Source organism: Panthera pardus, unplaced genomic scaffold (assembly GCF_024362965.1).
Source record: "Panthera pardus isolate Hobbes unplaced genomic scaffold, ASM2436296v1 HiC_scaffold_16, whole genome shotgun sequence".
In the NCBI taxonomy this organism is placed as follows: domain Eukaryota; kingdom Metazoa; phylum Chordata; class Mammalia; order Carnivora; family Felidae; genus Panthera; species Panthera pardus.
The window spans coordinates 30,747,351-30,766,399 of NW_026526721.1; the positions used below are offsets into that span (position 1 = coordinate 30,747,351).

At 36.0% G+C, this 19,049-nt stretch overlaps 1 protein-coding gene across 18 annotated transcripts in view; it reads left to right on the forward strand.

Annotated features, from left to right (window-relative positions):
• The window catches only part of ROBO2 (roundabout guidance receptor 2), a 597,843-nt gene that overhangs the window by 546,794 nt on the left and 32,000 nt on the right, over window positions 1-19,049 (forward strand). For 10 of the 18 annotated variants that reach the window (XM_053903196.1, XM_053903192.1, XM_053903191.1 and 7 more), the window contains 3 exons: window positions 2,794-3,075; window positions 3,475-3,600; window positions 9,023-9,179. In XM_053903196.1, coding sequence (XP_053759171.1) covers window positions 2,794-3,075; window positions 3,475-3,600; window positions 9,023-9,179 — 565 coding nt within the window. The remainder of the gene's footprint in view (window positions 1-2,793; window positions 3,076-3,474; window positions 3,601-9,022; window positions 9,180-19,049) is intronic. The other 8 variants (XM_053903194.1, XM_053903203.1, XM_053903201.1 and 5 more) reach the window with 2 other exon arrangements.

Consider the following 19,049-nt stretch of genomic DNA (forward strand, 5'->3'; position numbering starts at 1 on the left):
AATGAATCATGACTGATTCCACCTGGAGGAAAGGGTTTCTGTAATTCATAGGTTTCAAACTCCACCGTTAACAAGTGCAAGTCAGCCTAAAGCACTCAGGAAAGGTAGATGTCGGCTGTAAGAAATGGAAAATGGAAGGTCCTGCCTAACGATGGAAGCACGGATTCATGTCCTATCTTTTAGAGGAAGGGTGGTCCAGAGTTCCAAACCAGCTGATATTATAGGATGCTTCCCTACATCCAGATATTCATCTATAGTCTTCCAATATTTCAACGTTTGAATATAATTCGATGATTTTTTGAAAATGTAAGAGTGATCAAATAATATTTGAAGGAAATCTGCAGCCCCCAAATCAATAGAGAAGCACTTAGACTTGAAACCTGGCTAATTTCATCCAGCGGGGAGAAAGATTCTATTTCTAGCACTTCAGCTTTAGTTGTTGCAGAATAACATTCTATAGGTTTAGATCCTCACACAACTTTTTTTTCCATGTTTAAACATTTGAGCATGCAACCATTTCAAAAACTTGTAGTTAACCTGGCTCACAGTCTAAGTACAAAGTTTTGGAAGGTCTCAAGTTCAAGGTTTTGGGGAATTGGGGTCCATGCTGGAGAAACCTGGCTATCAGTTAATATTATCAATGAACAGTGTGAGAGGTGGCAGAAACAACACTCTGAAAATGTCTGCAGAGTGAAGGATCTATTTTCATAATTTTGATATATTACTAAATATGAAATGTCTTTGAGAATGAAAATGATATTGACATTTGAGAATGAAGTACACTTTTTCATTATCAAATTTCCTAGTTATAAGTGAAAGCAAGAAGGGAAAAAATAGTTAAGGGATCTGGAAATCAAAAAACAATTTTACTTGCTTGTACAACTTCGTGAAATATTATATATTGAATATCTTTAATAAATCCACTGATATGCATTTAAAGTATTTACTTCAATAAAGTATATATCCACATCATTGTAAAGCAAGTTGGAATTCCAGACTTCTGAAAGACCTAAATCATACAGTGCACAAAATGCATTATAAATGTCTTATTCCTGGGGTGACTGGGTGGCTCAGTTGGTTAATCATCCAACTCTCAGTTTCAGCTCAGGTCATGATTTCACAGTTCATGGTTCAGGACCCACATGGGGCTCTGCTCTGGAAACTCAGAGCCTGCTTGGGATTCTCTGTCTCCTCTCTTTATGCCCCTCCCCTGCTCATGCTCTCTCAAAAATAAACTTAAAATACATACATACATACATACATACATACATACATGTCTTGTTGCTATTGCTAAAGAAGATAATTTTTAGCTTTAAAAATTATCATTATTATTTTTTTAAATGTTTATTTTTATTATTTTGAGAGAGAGACAGAGAGTGTCCAAGCAGGAGAGGGGCATAGAGAAGGGGGGAGAAAGAATCCCAAGCAGGCTCTGTGGTGACAGATGCAGAGCCCGTTGCAGAGCTCGATCTCACGAACTGTGAGATTGTGACCAAAATCAAGAGTCAGACACTCAACTGACTGAGCCACTCAGGTGCCCCCAAATTATTATTTTTATAAGAATCTTTGTTTCAAGTACTATTAGGTATCATCAAATCTAAAAATTTTAGGATATTTTGACTAAATATCTACTTCCACTTTTTCTTGTGATGATATTTTAGTTTTGGTGCAACAATAGTTAGGTTTATTACTTAATATTACACTACTATAACTAGTTGAAAATTTCCTATAATTGAAGAAATCAAGTGGGTTGATGACCCAAAGTCCTATGAAGTGTGGCTTTCAGAACATAGATTATTAAGGAACATACTATAACTAGATTCACTTTTAACTCTACATGATTGAAAATCTGCCATTTAGTATTATTGTTGTTGTTGTTGTTGTTTTAATTTTAGTATCTTTCTTCTTAAAAAAAGGAAAATTTAGAGCTCAGGAGAGAGATGGCACTTCTGAACCAGAAAGCATCGTGTAAAGATAATTCAGCACACCAAAAGATAAATGGACTGATTGATATTCAGTGTTGTTACTAAAATTTAATTTTATTCCTGCTGTATTAAAACTTGAAACTGTAATTCTCCACTTCTAAGAGTTAATAGTATAAATTAAACTCACTGAGAGTTAGTAGCATAAATTAAACTCACTGATCACTCAGATTGCTTTTCCTATAGTTCAATCCTGCTGTATTGTGAAAATGACTAATTCATGAAAATTTTCCTTTGTCATAAAAAAAAAAAAAAAGGCTGCCATCAGTTCCACTCCATACTAGAAATGTGAAACCAAATCAGATAAACAGCAAGTTGGGATTTTAGAAAAATGCATCCCATCGTTGTTTGTCTAGTATAATTTTGGGAAATTTTGCGTCTATTCAGCACTTATATTCTATATCTTTTGGGGTAAAGTGGAAAAAGATGTTTTCATCCACAATTTGTAGAATCACTTTTATCATCGCTTCCGTAAAGAGCTGACGACTCCATTGGTTCTAAAAGCCCTATGCACAACCGAAAGCATTTTTCTGTAGTGAAATATCCCAAACATCTCATTCATGGTTGAAGAAGATGGGGGAAGGGATGTGTTAAGCAGTGAGACGTGAAGGGCGAGCGCTAGGCCTGCCTGTCACTGAGGCTGATAGCTTGGCGACGGTTGTACATCATCTCCCCTTCATTGGCTCATAAAGCGCATCTCAGCTGAAATGCAAACGTGCGGCATGACACATTTATTTTTCATCCTCAATCCTGATAGTTTGGGGCTTCCTGCGCATCATTAAATTGTTTCATTTCCCTATGTTCACCACAGATGTGCTGCCACCAGTTCCAGGCCAAGGGGATAAAACAGCAACAATGCTCTCAGATGGAGCCATTTATAGCAGCATTGACTTCACGACCAAAACCACTTACAACAGTTCCAGCCAGATAACACAGGCTACCCCATATGCCACAACACAGATCTTGCATTCCAATAGCATACATGAATTGGCCGTCGATCTGCCTGACCCACAATGGAAAAGCTCGATTCAGCAAAAAACAGATCTGATGGGATTTGGTTATTCTCTACCTGATCAGAACAAAGGTAACAATGGTGAGTCAGGTTCCTATTACCCGAGGAGTTATCTTCACATCATTTGTGCATGAGATAGAAATTAGTATTTGTTGTTCAGTTTAGTGGCTCATTACCAGGTTCACCACCTAAACTAAAAAAATATTATCGGCATGTATTCAGTACCTTGCACAATCCCTACCACCACCACCGCCACCGTCACTGCCACCACACTCCAACACCAATCGGTTTCATCCGTTTAGCTCTTTTTCAATAGAGTGATCAGTAATCCATCTCAACTTCCATTAGGCAGGATAGAGGAAACATTCCTCCACTGTCCCACGACATCTGCTTCTGAATTGCTAACTGCATGTTCTGCATGGGCTTGTGCTGTGAACTAATCACATGATGCCACTATGACCTCTGCCCTTTAACCCTTAGCCTTACTTTACATCCCTGACTACCGATTGGCTGAGGGATTGTCTAATAGAATGCCACACAACCAGTCACAGGATTTCAGCACCACCAGCTCTCACAACAGCTCAGAGAGGAGTGGCAGTCTCTCAGGTTGGTCTCATCACAGTAAGGAGAAATATTTGTTTGTCACCAGCATATGACCTGTGTTCCTAACAACCGTGAAGAAATACTGAATCACAACTCACTGTCAGGCATTTATCTTTCAAATGACAATCGCAGTGTATCCTAATGAAATCATGCTTTGGGAAGGGGCGGGGGAATAAAAATCACTGTCACTATGTACTAAGGGTACAACACCATATTTACTCAAAAATAGTGTATCATTTTACCATTATTTAGGAAAGAGCAGATGAGTTTGATCTGCCGTAAACCCTACCTAAAAGCCAAGAGAACTTTAAAACAAAAAAAAAGATCATACAGGAAAGTCAGTTCCATGACATGGTCAGCAACGATAAATTCAGCTAAAATGCAAACTGTTTGGGACATTTTTCATAATCCTAAGATTCCAGGGATGGGCCTTTTTATTTTTGGACATTTTTTTCCCAAATATTAGGATTTATTATCTATCGAATGATAGTATTTAGAGTAAGGTGCTTCTATCGTGCTAACCAAGAATGTTAATATCAGACGTTATTCTTCACAATTGATTCCCCCAAAGATATGATCTTTCATATCGATAATTCTTTTATATAGTAAATGTCAATATCTATCAGAGATATAACAGACAAACTAACAATCTACAATGTAGGCATTGTGTAGCACACGTCAGGGCCAATTTTCACTGGATAGAAATATATGTCTATTGTAGTGAATAGCACTGATATCCTCCAGGCTCAAGGATCCTCCCATCTAAAATAAGGAGGTTGTGGTCGACACCCTCTAACTTCCAAGCATATCATGTACACTGTACGACTGATGGCTTTATCTGCACATTTCTATTGTGCGTACCACTACGTTTGCTTATTTTTTCATATTAATGGTATGCCATTTGTTTTTATTAATTTTTTTTAATCTACAAGTTCTTAGTAAAGGATTACAGTGTATTATGATATGTCACAAGCTACCAAGCTGTAAAGAGTTAACTCTTCTACATCATTAGGGTAACATTTACTAAATGACTTTTCCTCAGGAGATAGAACCCTTTCAGTCTGAAATGTTAATGCTCTCTCTTCCCTCCACAATGAGGCATTTGCTCTTGGTAGAATTAGATACATTATAGAATCCAGAAAATTTTCAACATCTGTTATGAATTTAAACTGGCTTAGTAATATCGAAGGCTATTTTGAATAACCTTATATGTCATTTATACTGTCATCTATTTATAACGCGTCCCACAATTGTACTGAATAATTAAAAAGTAATGTATCCTAGGCCTATTTCATTCCAGATATGTAAAGTCCCAAGCAGTATACATATTTTAAAAATCTATATATATTAAGTCATGAATTACATAAGACCTTTTGTGAATCTCTCATTAAATATTCTGTATATGTTGATTGACACTGAGTTTTAAAAGTTACCTTTTGAGTAATTGTAAGCAGAACATGATTCACAATAGTGCTTACTGCTTTTTTTAATCCATTAATCTCCTGAGTGACATTTATATATATCTATGAATTATATTAACTACTTCATCTACATTTGAATACAAAATTACTTAAATTGGTGATAGAAAGCATTCTTTAGGAGGTAAGAGTGAAGTGATTATTCCTTTCTAGTTTAGTCCTATTGAGTTTAATCTTACAGAATTTGATTTATTCTTATAATCATAGATATGTTTTCTAAGGCTCAAATTTAAGATCAAACTGCCCTGTGAATATCTAATCATATCATATTATATGATTTTCTTAATTTGTACACAGCAGTGAAATCAATTTAAAATAATCACAATAATAAAGAAAATTGGACATTTCTGAATTATTTCAGTGAATTTCTCATCCTCTTTGAAACACTTTTATAATTTATTCCATACATAAGTTTTGAGCATTTGGGTTAAAAATCTAACCATTAAAAAAATATAAAGGAAAACTCAGATTTCTCAAAACCTATATGAAATCATAATTATATATACACATATATATAGCGCACAATATCAGTAGTGGTAATGAAATATTTTTATACACCAGTATTTTTTTAATTATGTGTTTTACTAACTTGAAAATGAGCTACTTTTATAATTTTCTATACAAAGAAGTTACTTGTTCAGCATAAATGTCAGTTTAAATACTTACATTTTGAGTTGAAGAGAAATGGGTCAAATATAGTTGATGGTCTTCAAAATATGTTCCCATAAAACATACTGCAGACAGTTCTCACTTTAAAATGTTTGGGGATCTTCGGTTGCAAGAAACAACAATGAGCTGTGGTGGCTCACTTAGCTCAAGGTTTAGATCTTAGATAAATACAATATCCTTAGCCTACATCATATGCCCACCACCAAGCGAAGAGCCCTCCTCTTAGCTCATTGATAAAGGAGGACAAAACATATATTCTTTTAAATTTGTTTTATGTTTATTTATTTTTGAGAGAGAGAGAGACAGAGTATGAGTGAGGCTGGGAACAGGGATGGTTGGTGCAGAGAGTGGGAGACACAGAATCCGAAGCAGGCTCCAGGCTCTGAACTGTTAGCAAAGAGCCCCATATGGGGCTTGAACTCATAAACTGCGAGATCATAACCTGAGCTGAAGTCGGATGCTCAACGGACTGAGCCACCCAGCCTCCCCGAGAGGACAAAACATATTGATTCATAGTCCCATCAAGACTCCACACAATGACAGAGAAGAAATTTCCCCTAAGAGGAGAAAGTGGACATTGGATTGAAAACCTTCACAAATTCCCTCTTTGCATCAGCTTTGTTTCCCCATTTTTTTAATGTTTATTTATTTATTTTGAGTGAGATGGACAGAGAGAGTGCAAGCAGGGAAGTGGGGGGAGAGAGACAGAGACAGAGAGAGAGACAGAGAGAGAGAGAGAGAGAGAGAGAGAGAGAGAGAGAGAGAGAAAATCCCAAGCAGGATCTGCACTGTCAGTGCAGAGCCGGACCACCTGGGACTCCATCTCAGGAACCATGAGATCGTGACCTGAGCTCAAGTCAAGAGCCATGTCATGTATCCAACTGACCCACCCAGGTACCTCTCCCCAAACATTTTTAAGTCTGATATTTGGAATAACTGATAATGCCTTTTTTGAACTTGGAAAAGAACTCAGCAGAGTTGGGTTCAGACTCCAGTAATAGTAATTTCTAGTAAAGCTGCTGCATTCTTTTTTTTTTTCCTACTGTGTGAATATGGACCAAATAACACTCAGAAAGAACTCTGTTTCATCATCTATTAACTATTTCATCTACATTTGAATACAAAATTAGTTAAATTGGTGATAGAAAGCATTCTTTTGGAGGTGAAGAGTGAAGTGATTATTCCCTTTCAGTTTAGTCGAATTAAGTTTATTGTTACAGAATTTGCTTCTGGAGATGTAAGAACTTCCCTATTTGTGTCATTCAGTTCTGGTGGTGATCATATAACATTTTCTAAAGTGCCGTGAAGTGAAGAGTGAAGGAACCAATGTACACATATAAATATATAAGGAATAAAGGGTGCCCAACTAGGGGAAAAGCCACTAAAAACACATAGCCCGACCCATTCCTCTTTTAATTATTAAAATATAATTCTGAGACTACACAAAAGATATGATCCTGGTTTGTGATTTTGGTGCACGATCAGGAAACAAAGGGTCAAGGCTCATCCATCTTAAACACAAAAATTATAGACTTATATCAAGAAGTATAGACATATTTAAGCAACTTCATTATTTTTATTCTGAGAGACTATTTCTGGGAGACTCATTGGGGTTGGAGAAGTTGGGCTTGACAAAGGCTGTAGAAATAGGTAGAACCATGTTTGCTCTAAGACAAAGGCAATGAAATAGAGTAATAATAAGTGGCATTTATTGAGCTTTCTGTACAATCTGAGCCCTTTACATGCTTTGTCTCTTTCAACCCTCAAAATACCCCAAAGAAATAGGAAATTTGTATCTGTTTTACAGATATAAATCAAAGTGATATCTATTGAGTAATTTATACAGATACATGAGAAATGAGTCTTCAACCCCAGATTAAGCTGTTATACTCAAAACAGAAGATACCTGCTGTTCTTTCTCTTAAATACCTCTCCTTTTGCCCAGGACAGGAAGTGAAAGGAAGGAAGAAAGCATTCTGTCTGTAGGGATGAGCTTTTAAATCTGTGCTCATGACATAGGAAACAGACATCCTTCCATCATTGGCAACAGTGTCTCTGCCCAGCTTACCAGCTACATTACCTTCTGACACTCCAATAAGTCATTACTGAATGACATAATTTTCTGAGTTGGCTGATGCCATTAGCTGATCATCAACTAGCTGATGCCAGTTGCTGATGCAGATTAACAGTTGGTTGAAGAAAGGAGATGGAACTTCTGGTACTATGTCTGTCTGTTGAGAGCCCTGCTGCAAGTATTTGATGTTCACAACTTTCAGGTCCAGAAAGATGAAGCCCAAGGGGTCAATACCATTATTTTTGGAAATATAACGATAGCCATAGTAGGAGTGAAGAAAGCTACTTGCATTCTATTGAACAACATCCTTTGTTATGCTGCTGCAGAAGTACTTATTCTTACAATCAACCATGACACATCTAGGAAGAAATTTGATTTACTTCAATTTTGGAAGAGTGAAAACTATGACACTATACAGATGATGAATTTGATTTTTATATTTCATTAAGCTCCAGTAATTCCAGATTTGGTTCACACGCTGCCAAGTCATTTTTTGCTCGTGTTTTGTGCATGAACTAATTTGTATTAACAATAGTAGTGAAACTGATCACTGCATTTTCATTAATTTTTCCCCTCTTTTTGGAATTTTAGAAAATGCTGTGCTTAAAACATCTGGGAACTACTCTCACTATAAGCAAAAATAAGTACGCCATTCGTTAGTTTAAAATTCTATAAAACTTCTCATTGTGAAAGATTTATAAGTACCCAGATTATATTTGATTGATTTTTATCAGTCACTTTTGAGAGAAAACTGTACTCTCTTGGATTAATTAGAGTAAATTCTAATGGAAAAGTTTAGCCTGTATCCTTAGACACTGCATTTTCCACTGAGAGAGATTATGCAAAAGAGCATTATGAACGCACTAAAATCTGACATTTGGAAGAATTTGTTATGGCCCGTTATTTTGTCTAACAATGAAAACATAGAGGCAGCAGACATGAATAAATCAATAAGTGTGCTTTTGCTACAGGACCCATGTTTTTGGTTTATTCAGCACTGTAGTTCATGCATTGGGAAAGACACAATATAATGTTGAGTGATTTATAAAAACATTTTCTGATTAGATCAATTCATTGTTTATGGCGTTTAACAAATGTAATATACTCATTGTGGTGTTTCAAAAACATAAATCCATCTTCCCACCCAATGACTGTGTTTCTTCTGATATTTGGTATATCTGAATAGAGGCATTATTACTTGCAGGTGGGAAAGGTGGAAAAAAGAAGAAAACTAAAAACTCTTCTAAACCTCAGAAAAACAATGGATCGACCTGGGCCAATGTTCCTCTACCTCCTCCCCCGGTCCAGCCCCTTCCTGGCACAGAGCTGGAACACTACGCAGTGGAACAGCAAGAAAATGGGTAAAATTGTCTTCTATACCAACAGAATGCCCAGGGCATTCCTCTTCTCTGTATTGTGTTTTCTTTGTCTTTATCTGGGATTCTCTTACTTTTTTCCCTGCCCCCTTCCCACCCTGTTCATTGCCCTCCCCACAACCCCACTTCTGTTGTTTGCACCATCTCTGTATTTTAGCTGATAAATACAACACAGCACATATTGAGAACCTAGAATCCTTGGCTGTCAAGTGCCTTAGATTGTCTGCAATCATGATAATGCAGCCTCCATTTATAATATTGCTTGTTAGTTTGAAAGCAAATGTCCACAGCTCTGTGAACTAAAGAGCCACTCCTGAGCAGGGTTGAAAAGGGAATTAAAATAACCTGCTTCATCATCTCTCACAGCTTTCTAATGACTCGTCTGGCCATAGCAGAGCACCTACTGTTGAGCTCCATCACATGGTGTAATTGTAGAGAATTTAATCATCGGCTTTGATGGGAATTTAAGGGCTGGAACATGAAAGAGGTTCAAGCCACTGCACATTCTGTAACAAAACCTCTCTTAAGTTAGAAAATTTCCTTCAAGGGCCTTTAAATGTGACCAGTTTCCTTATTCTTTCCCAAATATGTCTCAAGAGTTAGTTCGCCTCTGTTAAGTGTTAATTGAGTTTAAAGCAGAAAGACATTGATACTTTTTATTCTCTAATAAAAGAGCAAGTGAGGAGAAATATACTCAGTCTTTTTTTTTCTATTTTAATAATTCTAACTGCTCCATCTTCCTCACAATTCCCAGGTCACTACTGCTTTTGACTGAAACTGAAAAATGCAGAATAAGGCAGCTTTTCTTTTTCCAAGTTTTTTTTTTAATTTAAACATATTTAGATATTAAGACACCTCAGTTTATTTGAATAGTGTTTTATTCCCTGTCTTGTTTTTTGTAAAGATCACAGCACAAATTTTTTTTGCTTCATTTCCGTTTCTTTTTATTTTTTAAAAGTTTATTTATTTTAAGAGAGTGCGTGTGCTCACATGCATGAAAGAGAGAGAAAGAGAGAGCAGGGGCGGGGCAGACAGTGAGGGAGAGAATCCCAAGAAGGCTCCATGCTTGTCAGCACAGAATCCCAAACAGGGCTCAATCCCACAAACCATGAGATCGTGACCTGAGCTGAAATCAAGGGTCGGACACTCACCTGAATAAGCCACTCAGGTGCCCCTTCATATGCCTTTGAAACAGATGCTCTAGTTTCACAATTCCTAGTCTTCTCATACACTTCCTCCAGAAAGAGAGAGAATCTTTAGCAGAACTTGAGGTGGGGCTCGATCTAATGTATCATGAGATCAAGAGTTGAAATCAAGCTCAAATCAAGAGTTGGATGCTAAACTGATTGAGACACCTTAGATGCCCTCCTTTTCTTTCTTTCTTTCTTTTTTAATCTTTTTTTTTTAAGTTTATGTATTCATTTTGAGAGAGCTAGAGAAAGAGCACACAAGTGGGGGGTGAACTAGAGAGAGAGAGAGAGAGAGAGAGAGAGAGAGAGAGAGAATCCCAAGCAGGCTCTGTGCTGTCTGCACAGAGACTGACGTGGGGCTTGAACTCAGGAACCATAAGATCATGACCTGAGCAAAAATCCAGAGTCAGACACGTAACTGACTAAGCCACCCAGGTGCCCTGTCCTTTTCTTTTTAAATAAGTGCTATCTTAGATAACTCCAGATTGCTATCTTAGATATCTCCAAATTAATTTTCTTAATTGGAACATTCTATGTCACAGCATTTGCTTCCTTCAAAATACCTCATTTACCTTTTCTTGATTGCATAATACATATATACTACATATATATAAATATATATACATTATACACAGAGATGTAGGTAGATATGCATGTACACACACACACACACACACACTTATGTATTCATATACATACTTCTCTATATTTTATTCTCTACATCTTTCTCTTCCTCAAAAAGGGCTTTACTTGCTTCTGTAGGATTATAATTCCCATTTATATACATATCATTATTATTTTATATTTTTAAAAAGTTCACATTCGAAATAGGAAATAAATTTTCTCTGACTTTTTAAAAAGTTAAATTTTGCACACGATCTTTTGCAATACATATCAATAATGTAAATGTACCCAGGTCACAGGAGCCTGTCAAAGAAAAAAAAAAAAAAGATGTACTTTCCACAAGAGGAGATTATCCAGGACTCAGGAATCTTCATTTTAAAGGCTGTATTCAGGAAATGGGAAAATAGAATTTGTGAATTGGGAAGAGTAAATAGTACTGACAAACATGTATAAACATAAAATTTTGAACTCAGATCACATGAATATTTTAGATAATTTGAAATCTTTTTTTTTCTTTTCCCACTAAGTCCACTTAAAAATAGGCTATGATAGCTATTACCCATTGAAATAAAACTATTTGTTCGAAATAAATGCTAAATGTCTCACTTGATTTTACTGCCCAGCAGTAGAATTAGAAATATTCATTTGATGAATGAATTATTACATATTGCCGAAGACTTTTATTTTTTGATATAAATTATTTTCTGAACATCAAGCTATAAAATATATAGGCATTCCTACCCAAATTATTTTAATATTTAGTCAGGGTGTATGATATTATAAAATCTTTTTTTTTGTAAAAATTCTTAAAAAAATTTTTTTAAATGTTTATATATTTTTGAGAGCGCGCGAGAGAAATAGTGCAAGCAGGGAAGGGGCAGAGAGAGAGGGAGACACAGAATCCGAGGCAGGCTCCAGCCTCCGAACTGTCAGCACAGGTCCCGACGCGGGGCTCAAACTCTCGAACGTGAGGTCGTGACCTGAGCCGAAGTCGGACACTTAACCGACTAAGCCACCCAGGCATCCCATTTTTGTAAAAGATTTATAAAAATCCACTGGATACTTTAGATAGGTAAAGAAATATATATTTTGATTATATCTACTCAAAAGTCTTTGTGGCTTATAGTTTGGTTTTCAAGAACCTTTGAGTTATTTGTGTTAAGTACCTAGTATTTCCTAAAATAAAAATTATCACTCTTAACAAAAATAATAAAGTCTAATCTGTCAGTAAACTGACAGCAGAATTCAATTTTCTTATTCCCTGGACTTAATTTTTCAAAGGTTAATATTTCAAAGTTCTTCTTTCAATTGTTGGTGATGACAACACATTTAAAATCAATATGACAAGAGTAAATTAAAATTAGTAGATTAGTGATGACTTTGCCCATTTCTTGATATACTATTTATACTTTTTTGTTTTCTAATATTGAAAAGGAAAGATTTTTAAAGACTTCCTAAATTATTTTATAATCTGCTATTCGTGATATTAACATTGAACATTTTATAGTGAGTTCTTCTATAGAATTTTTTATGGCTTATTTTGAAATTCATATAGGTTTAAGAGTTTTTATTTTCTTAGGTGTTTTTATTTATTTTGAGAGAGAGAGACAGAGAGAGAACCAGTGGTGGAAGGGCAAAGAGAGAGAAAGAATCCCAAGCCGGCTTTGTGCTATCAGCACAGAAACTGATGTGGGGCATGATTGCACCAACTGTAAGATCATGAGCTGAGTTGAGATCAAAGTCAGATGCTTAACCGATTAAGCCATCCAGGTGCCCCAAGGTTTTCTTGAAACGCAAACAGCAAAAAGTGTAGATGTCACCTCTTGGTTTTTAATAATTTTTATTTTAACAATCAAGAATTCTTGGGGCGCCTGGGTGGCTCAGTCGGTTAAGCGTCCGACTTCGGCTCAGGTCATGATCTCACGGTCCGTGGGTTCGAGCCCCGTGTCGGGCTCTGTGCTGACAGCTCGGAGCCTGGAGCCTGTTTCGGATTCTGTGTCTCCCTCTTTCTCTGCCCCTCCCCTGTTCATGCTCTGTCTCTGTCTCAAAAATAAATAAATGTTAAAAAAATAAAAAAAAAAAGAATTCTGCAACTCTACTTCTTATGGAGATACATAGTTTTTATTTTTGTTGTTTTTAATATATCATAATTGAGAACTTATTCAACACACATTTTTTTTTCAAGTACATAACAAGTGCTAAGCCCAGTGTCAGGAAGAAACGCAACAGAAATGAAAGAAACAAACACACAGTTATTCAGGAAGATCTCATCTCTGATCTAGGGAGTCACAGGAGTGGTAGGTAGATAACAGAAAACACACACACACACACACACACACGCGCACGCGCGTCCACACTATTTTGCATAATAAGCCCTAGATGAGCAATGTATACAAAATAATAATTTGCATTCAGGAAAGGATAACCAAGTATACCAGGTAAAGTTGGAGCCATCTGATAGTTCAGTGTTGAGGTGAATCTTGAATCATTTATTCACAAATAATTGTACCCAGAGTTAGGTGGTTGCTGGATGCCAGCTCTGAGCTTTCTGAAGCAAAAGGAGCAAAGATAACGAGAAGTGGTCCCTAACCTAAAGTAGCCTAGATTCCAGAATAAACTGTTAACAAACGATTACAACTAAATGTTATTAATGTCACCATTTGCTGTGCAGATGGAGAGAATTTTCTGTAGCCAAAGGGGAAAAAATAGAAATAAAAGATGAGAATGAAAATGAATAGCCCCATTAGTTTTCCTTCAGTACTTCCCACTCTTCCTTCAAAACCCCATCCTACTCTAGTTAAGGTTACTTGCCTTTCCTTAATTTTCTTATTCCTTAAGCTTGCTCCTCTATTGTAGTCAGTACTACATCACATTGCGTTCTAATTGCTTGTGTGTATCCTTCAGCAACTGGTATGAGATTTGTTGAGTTTGAAATATTCATAGTAGGAGATAATCTGAAGAGGTGTCCTAAGGCCAATTGTGGAGAGTTGTATGTCATATAGGGAGTCTGATAACAAAACTGGTAAATGTTCTGTCATCGATATACCCCTCTCGGCTTGATAAAAATGTATCACGATATATTCACCCTTAGCTATAAATATAATGTATTTTTAACGCATTCATATGATGCCAGGAAGAATTCAGTAAGGATTCAACAGAAATCTGATGCTTTTCTTTGTAGCTACAATTAGAGATTGGCAAGCTTTTGCGGGTGTTGAACTGTATTGTATTTTTATTAGTAATGCGGTATTTGTATCTGGCCTTTAACTAGTTAGTTCACATGCAACATTGATTTGTTGTCATCTTTCTCATTATTTCCCAGGCAAGACAGATAATTTGATGCCTCTTACTTCACTGACAATAAATAAGTAAAAAACCAAACATACAAACAAAAAACAAAACAAAACAAAACAAATCTTTTCTAGGAATGGTTGGCCCAAAAGACCATTAGTTTGGCATCAGGAGCATTTTCACAATCTTCTTTACGCTACTGCTAGGAAAAGTTGAAATTCCATCACTCAAATAAGATATATATCTATAAATGTGAAGAAAATACTAAAAACAAAGCTACACTTTTGATAACCTTTATAGAATCACTTGTTACTTCCTTGCCCTTCAGAAATGGCCTGACACCTAGCATTTGTTGCTCTGGAATGGATTAAGATATGAATACCTCAGAGATGGTGAAAAGCCCTCCCTGCTACATCATGTGCTCTGTGTCCCAAATTTCTTTCATCTCTTCTGCCACATCCTTCTCCCAGTCTTTCTTTTATCCTCATCTCTCTATTTTTGTCTTCTTGCTCAAACCTCTGAGATGAATCCCATATTCAGTTTTGCCTATGTTTTGCATTGGTGGAGTTTGCTCTCACCCGTTCTAGATTACCTTTGTAGAAAAGACTGAAAGTGATGATAAGCACCCATTCTATTTAAGAAGAGCTACTGGAAAATATTTTAGTCATTTAATACATTATGCAATGTGTTTGTATAATTTTTGGTTAGGCTCTCTTTTGCCTGATGGTATTTGAATAACAAAAAAATGAGTTGAGTGCAACTAATTACAATTTTTTTCTATGTAAACTTAACATATGATACATATAACATTATTTCTTGTTTCTCTTATGCTGTCTACATATTTTCATTCCTCATGTATGTTCTCTTTATTTTTTTTTAATATATGAAATTTATTGTCAAATTGGTTTCCATACAACACCCAGTGCTCATCCCAAAAGGTGCCGTCCTCAATACCCATCACCCACCCTCCCCTCCCTCCCACCCCCCATCAACCCTCAGTTTGTTCTCAGTTTTTAACAGTCTCTTATGCTTTGGCTCTCTCCCACTCTAACCTCTTTTTTTTTTTTTTTCCTTCCCCTCCCCCATGGGTTTCTGTTAAGTTTCTCAGGATCCACATAAGAGTGAAACCATATGGTATCTGTCTTTCTCTGTATGGCTTATTTCACTTAGCATCACACTCTCCAGTTCCATCCATGTTGCTACAAAAGGCCATATTTCATTCTTTCTCATTGCCACGTAGTATTCCATTGTGTATATAAACCACAATTTCTTTATCCATTCATCAGTTGATGGACATTTAGGCTCTTTCCATAATTTGGCTATTGTTGAGAGTGCTGCTATAAACATTGGGGTACAAGTGCCCCTATGTATGTTCTCTTTAGATTATTAGCAGCAAGGATAGTTTACTACTTATGAAGTAGGGTAATTTTAGAGAATAATTAAAGATTGAATATATAAACATGTTCTTTATTTATTCAAATGTAGGAAATCCCTTGCAATAAGCCAACGTAAACAAAGGAAATACATGCTCTAACTTACGGAACAAAAAAATGTGATATTTTATGGAGTAAATTTTTTTTAATGTTTATTTATTTTTGAGAGAGAGAGAGAGACAGAGACAGAGCATGAGCAGGGGAGGGGTAGAGAGAGAGGGAGACACAGAATCTGAAGCAGGCTCCAGGCTCTGAGCTGTCAGCACAGAGCCCATCTCGGAGCTTGAACTCACAGACTGTGAGATCATGACCTGAGCTGAAGTTGTAACTCAACCCACTGAGCCACCCAGGCACCCTTGGAGTAAATTTAATTATAACTATGGATGAAGTATAATAGCACTCACATTTCATACTTGAAAATGGGCAGGTGTTTCATTTTTGTCCTTTTTTTTTTTAGGATTCTTATATATATTTTTGTTTGACTTTATAATATACCATTTAAAGTCAAAAATTAAGTTAATAAAAGAAACCTAAACATCCTGTTTTTTTAATTTCAATATAATTAACATATAATGTAATTTTAGTTTCAGATGTACAATATACTGACTCAACAATTCCATTCAACACCTAGTGCTCATCACAAGTGCACGCTTTAATCTACATCACCTATTTCACCCATATCCCCATGCACCTCCCCTCTGGTAACCATCAGTTTGTTCTCTACAACTAAGAGTGTTTCTTGGTTCGTCTCTTTCTCTCCTTTTTTTCTTCCCTTTGCTCATTTGTTTTGTTTCTTGAATTCCACATATGAGTGAAATCATATGGCATTTATCTTTCTCTGACTGACTTACTTCATTATACTTGCATTATGCTCTGTACCTCTATCCATGTCATTGAACATCATGAGTATTTTTATTAATGAATCAATTTATGTGTTTTCATTTCAAATCAATAAATAGGCTTATCATCTACTATTTTTAAAGTATTATGGCAGGTGTGGCCAAACAGAAGTAATTCAATGCCATAATTTTAATATAGCATAAATCCACTTGAGGAAAAGACACTATCAACATGTGCAAGGTTAAATTCTAAAATAAATTAGACAATAGTTAAATAAACCAATGTTGGAAATGGCATAACATTGTGCATAATCAATTTCCAAGTAAATGTGCAAAAATGTCAGTTCAAGTTCAGAAGAGTAATATATCAGTGCTAGTTGGCCTTATCAGGGCAATCTTTATAAAAATATGGGATATAGCCTATGGCTTGAAGGATCCATAAGATTAAGGTAGATGAAATTGGAGGAGTTCAGCTTATTCAAAATAAGTTGAATTCTTTAAACTAATAGACCAGAATGGAAAAGTATATTTAAAAAAATAATAAGGAGGAGGAGGAGAAAGAGCGGTAGAAGGAATAGGAGAGGAAGGAAACCAATTTATTTTGAGTAGGAGATTCTCGTTGAGAAACTGGAAAACCCATCTAAAAAGATTGAGGCTTAGACATATATAATGGACAGAATAGAATAAACAGAAATGAATATTTTATTCAAACAATTCTCATGATTTCATAGACCAATTTGTAAGTGGCGTGAGGGATTGATTAGTGGATGGGAAAAACTGGAAGCACTGAATCCAGCTGGGGCCTTGAGTTGCAAACTTTGTACACAAAAGAACCTTTTTTTTTAATGAAATCTAACTCTGATCTCCAACATATAAAACAGATCAAAATGGCATCGTTTTGGAGCATTGTATTTTTTTCAAGTCAGAGAAGTACTTACCTAGTCAATAGATGAGAATACAAATTTAACCAATGGAATTTCCTAATACAAAACAAAAATTGTTGTCTGTAACATATTTAAGTGTGCCTGTTTATACTACAATATAAACAATATTTTGAAGGGATATTCCTATCAGAGTGTAACAGGGCGTCCAAACAAGGTCTTCAGTTTACAACTCACTGAGGTAGATTATTGAGGTAGCCTCAACAAAAGAGGTAAATTGGCAGCTAAAGCTGATATTATTCCCGGTAAAAAAACCTCTCAGGATAACTATCTATCACCTACAGTCCTTCTCAGGACTGATGAGGCCCTGCATGATCTGGCACATCCTCACCTCTCCTGCCGCATCTCTGGGCAACTCCCTTTATTTTCCAGCTCTTACCAGTTAGGGAACTATGTGAGTTCTTCAAATATTGTTATCTTTTCTCTTTCTCTGGGCCACCAAATGTGTTACTTAGAATATCCCCTTTTTCTGTGGTCTGCATAGCCTTGTCCTACCCCAAAACTAGTTTCACTCTCCCTCCTCCCTGTTTCTATAGTACTTGGCATTGTTGATTATTTGCTTAATATCAGTCTGCCCCACTGGATTGCATGCTCTGTAAGTAGATGCAGTTACCTAGCACATGGCTATCAAGTACATGGATTATCGATTCAAGGATTTTTTAAATAGACTCTATTTGTCAGATCAGACTTAGGTTAACTACAAAACTGAGCAAAAAGTACAGAGATTTCCCCTATACCCCCTACCCCCAGAGATGCATAACCTCAGTCACTACCCATGTTTCCCTCTAAAGTGATACACTGTTAAACTGATGAACCTACAGTGATATATCAGTATCACCCAATGTCCATGGTTTGCATTAGGATTCATTCTTAGAGTTGTATATTCTGTGTGCTTGGACAAATGTACACTGAGATGCATCTACCATTATCATATCATAGAGAGCAGTTTCATTGTCATAAAAATCCTTCATTCTCCGCCTATTCATCCCTCCCTTCCCTTAACTTCTGGCAACCTCTGATCTTTTCACCGTCTCCATAGTCTTGCCTTTTCCAAAATGTCATATACTTGGAATTATACAGTACATAGCCTTTTCTGATTGGCTTCCTTCACTTAGTAATGTGTATATAATTTTCCATTAATTCTTTTCATGGCTTGATAGTTCATGTCTTTTTGACACTGAATAATATTCCATTATTTGGAAAATTGTCAAATTTTGCCTATGGATGAATTTTGTCACAGTTTATCCATTCACCTACTGAAGGAGATTTTGATTGCTTCTACGTTTTGGCAATTATGAATAAAGCTGCTAGAAACATCCATGTGTAGTTTTTTTTTAATAAATTCAGCTTTAAAAGGTACATGAAGACACTTGAGTAAAAATATTCGAGAATCATCTAGACATTTACAAATTAGGATTTGTTAGGGAGGTCAGGACTACATATATACACTTGTAATAGTCATCTATTTTTAGTTTCTTTAATGAAACTTCTATATGGTAGATACTGTATCAGGTGCTAGAAATGCAAAGTTGAAAAT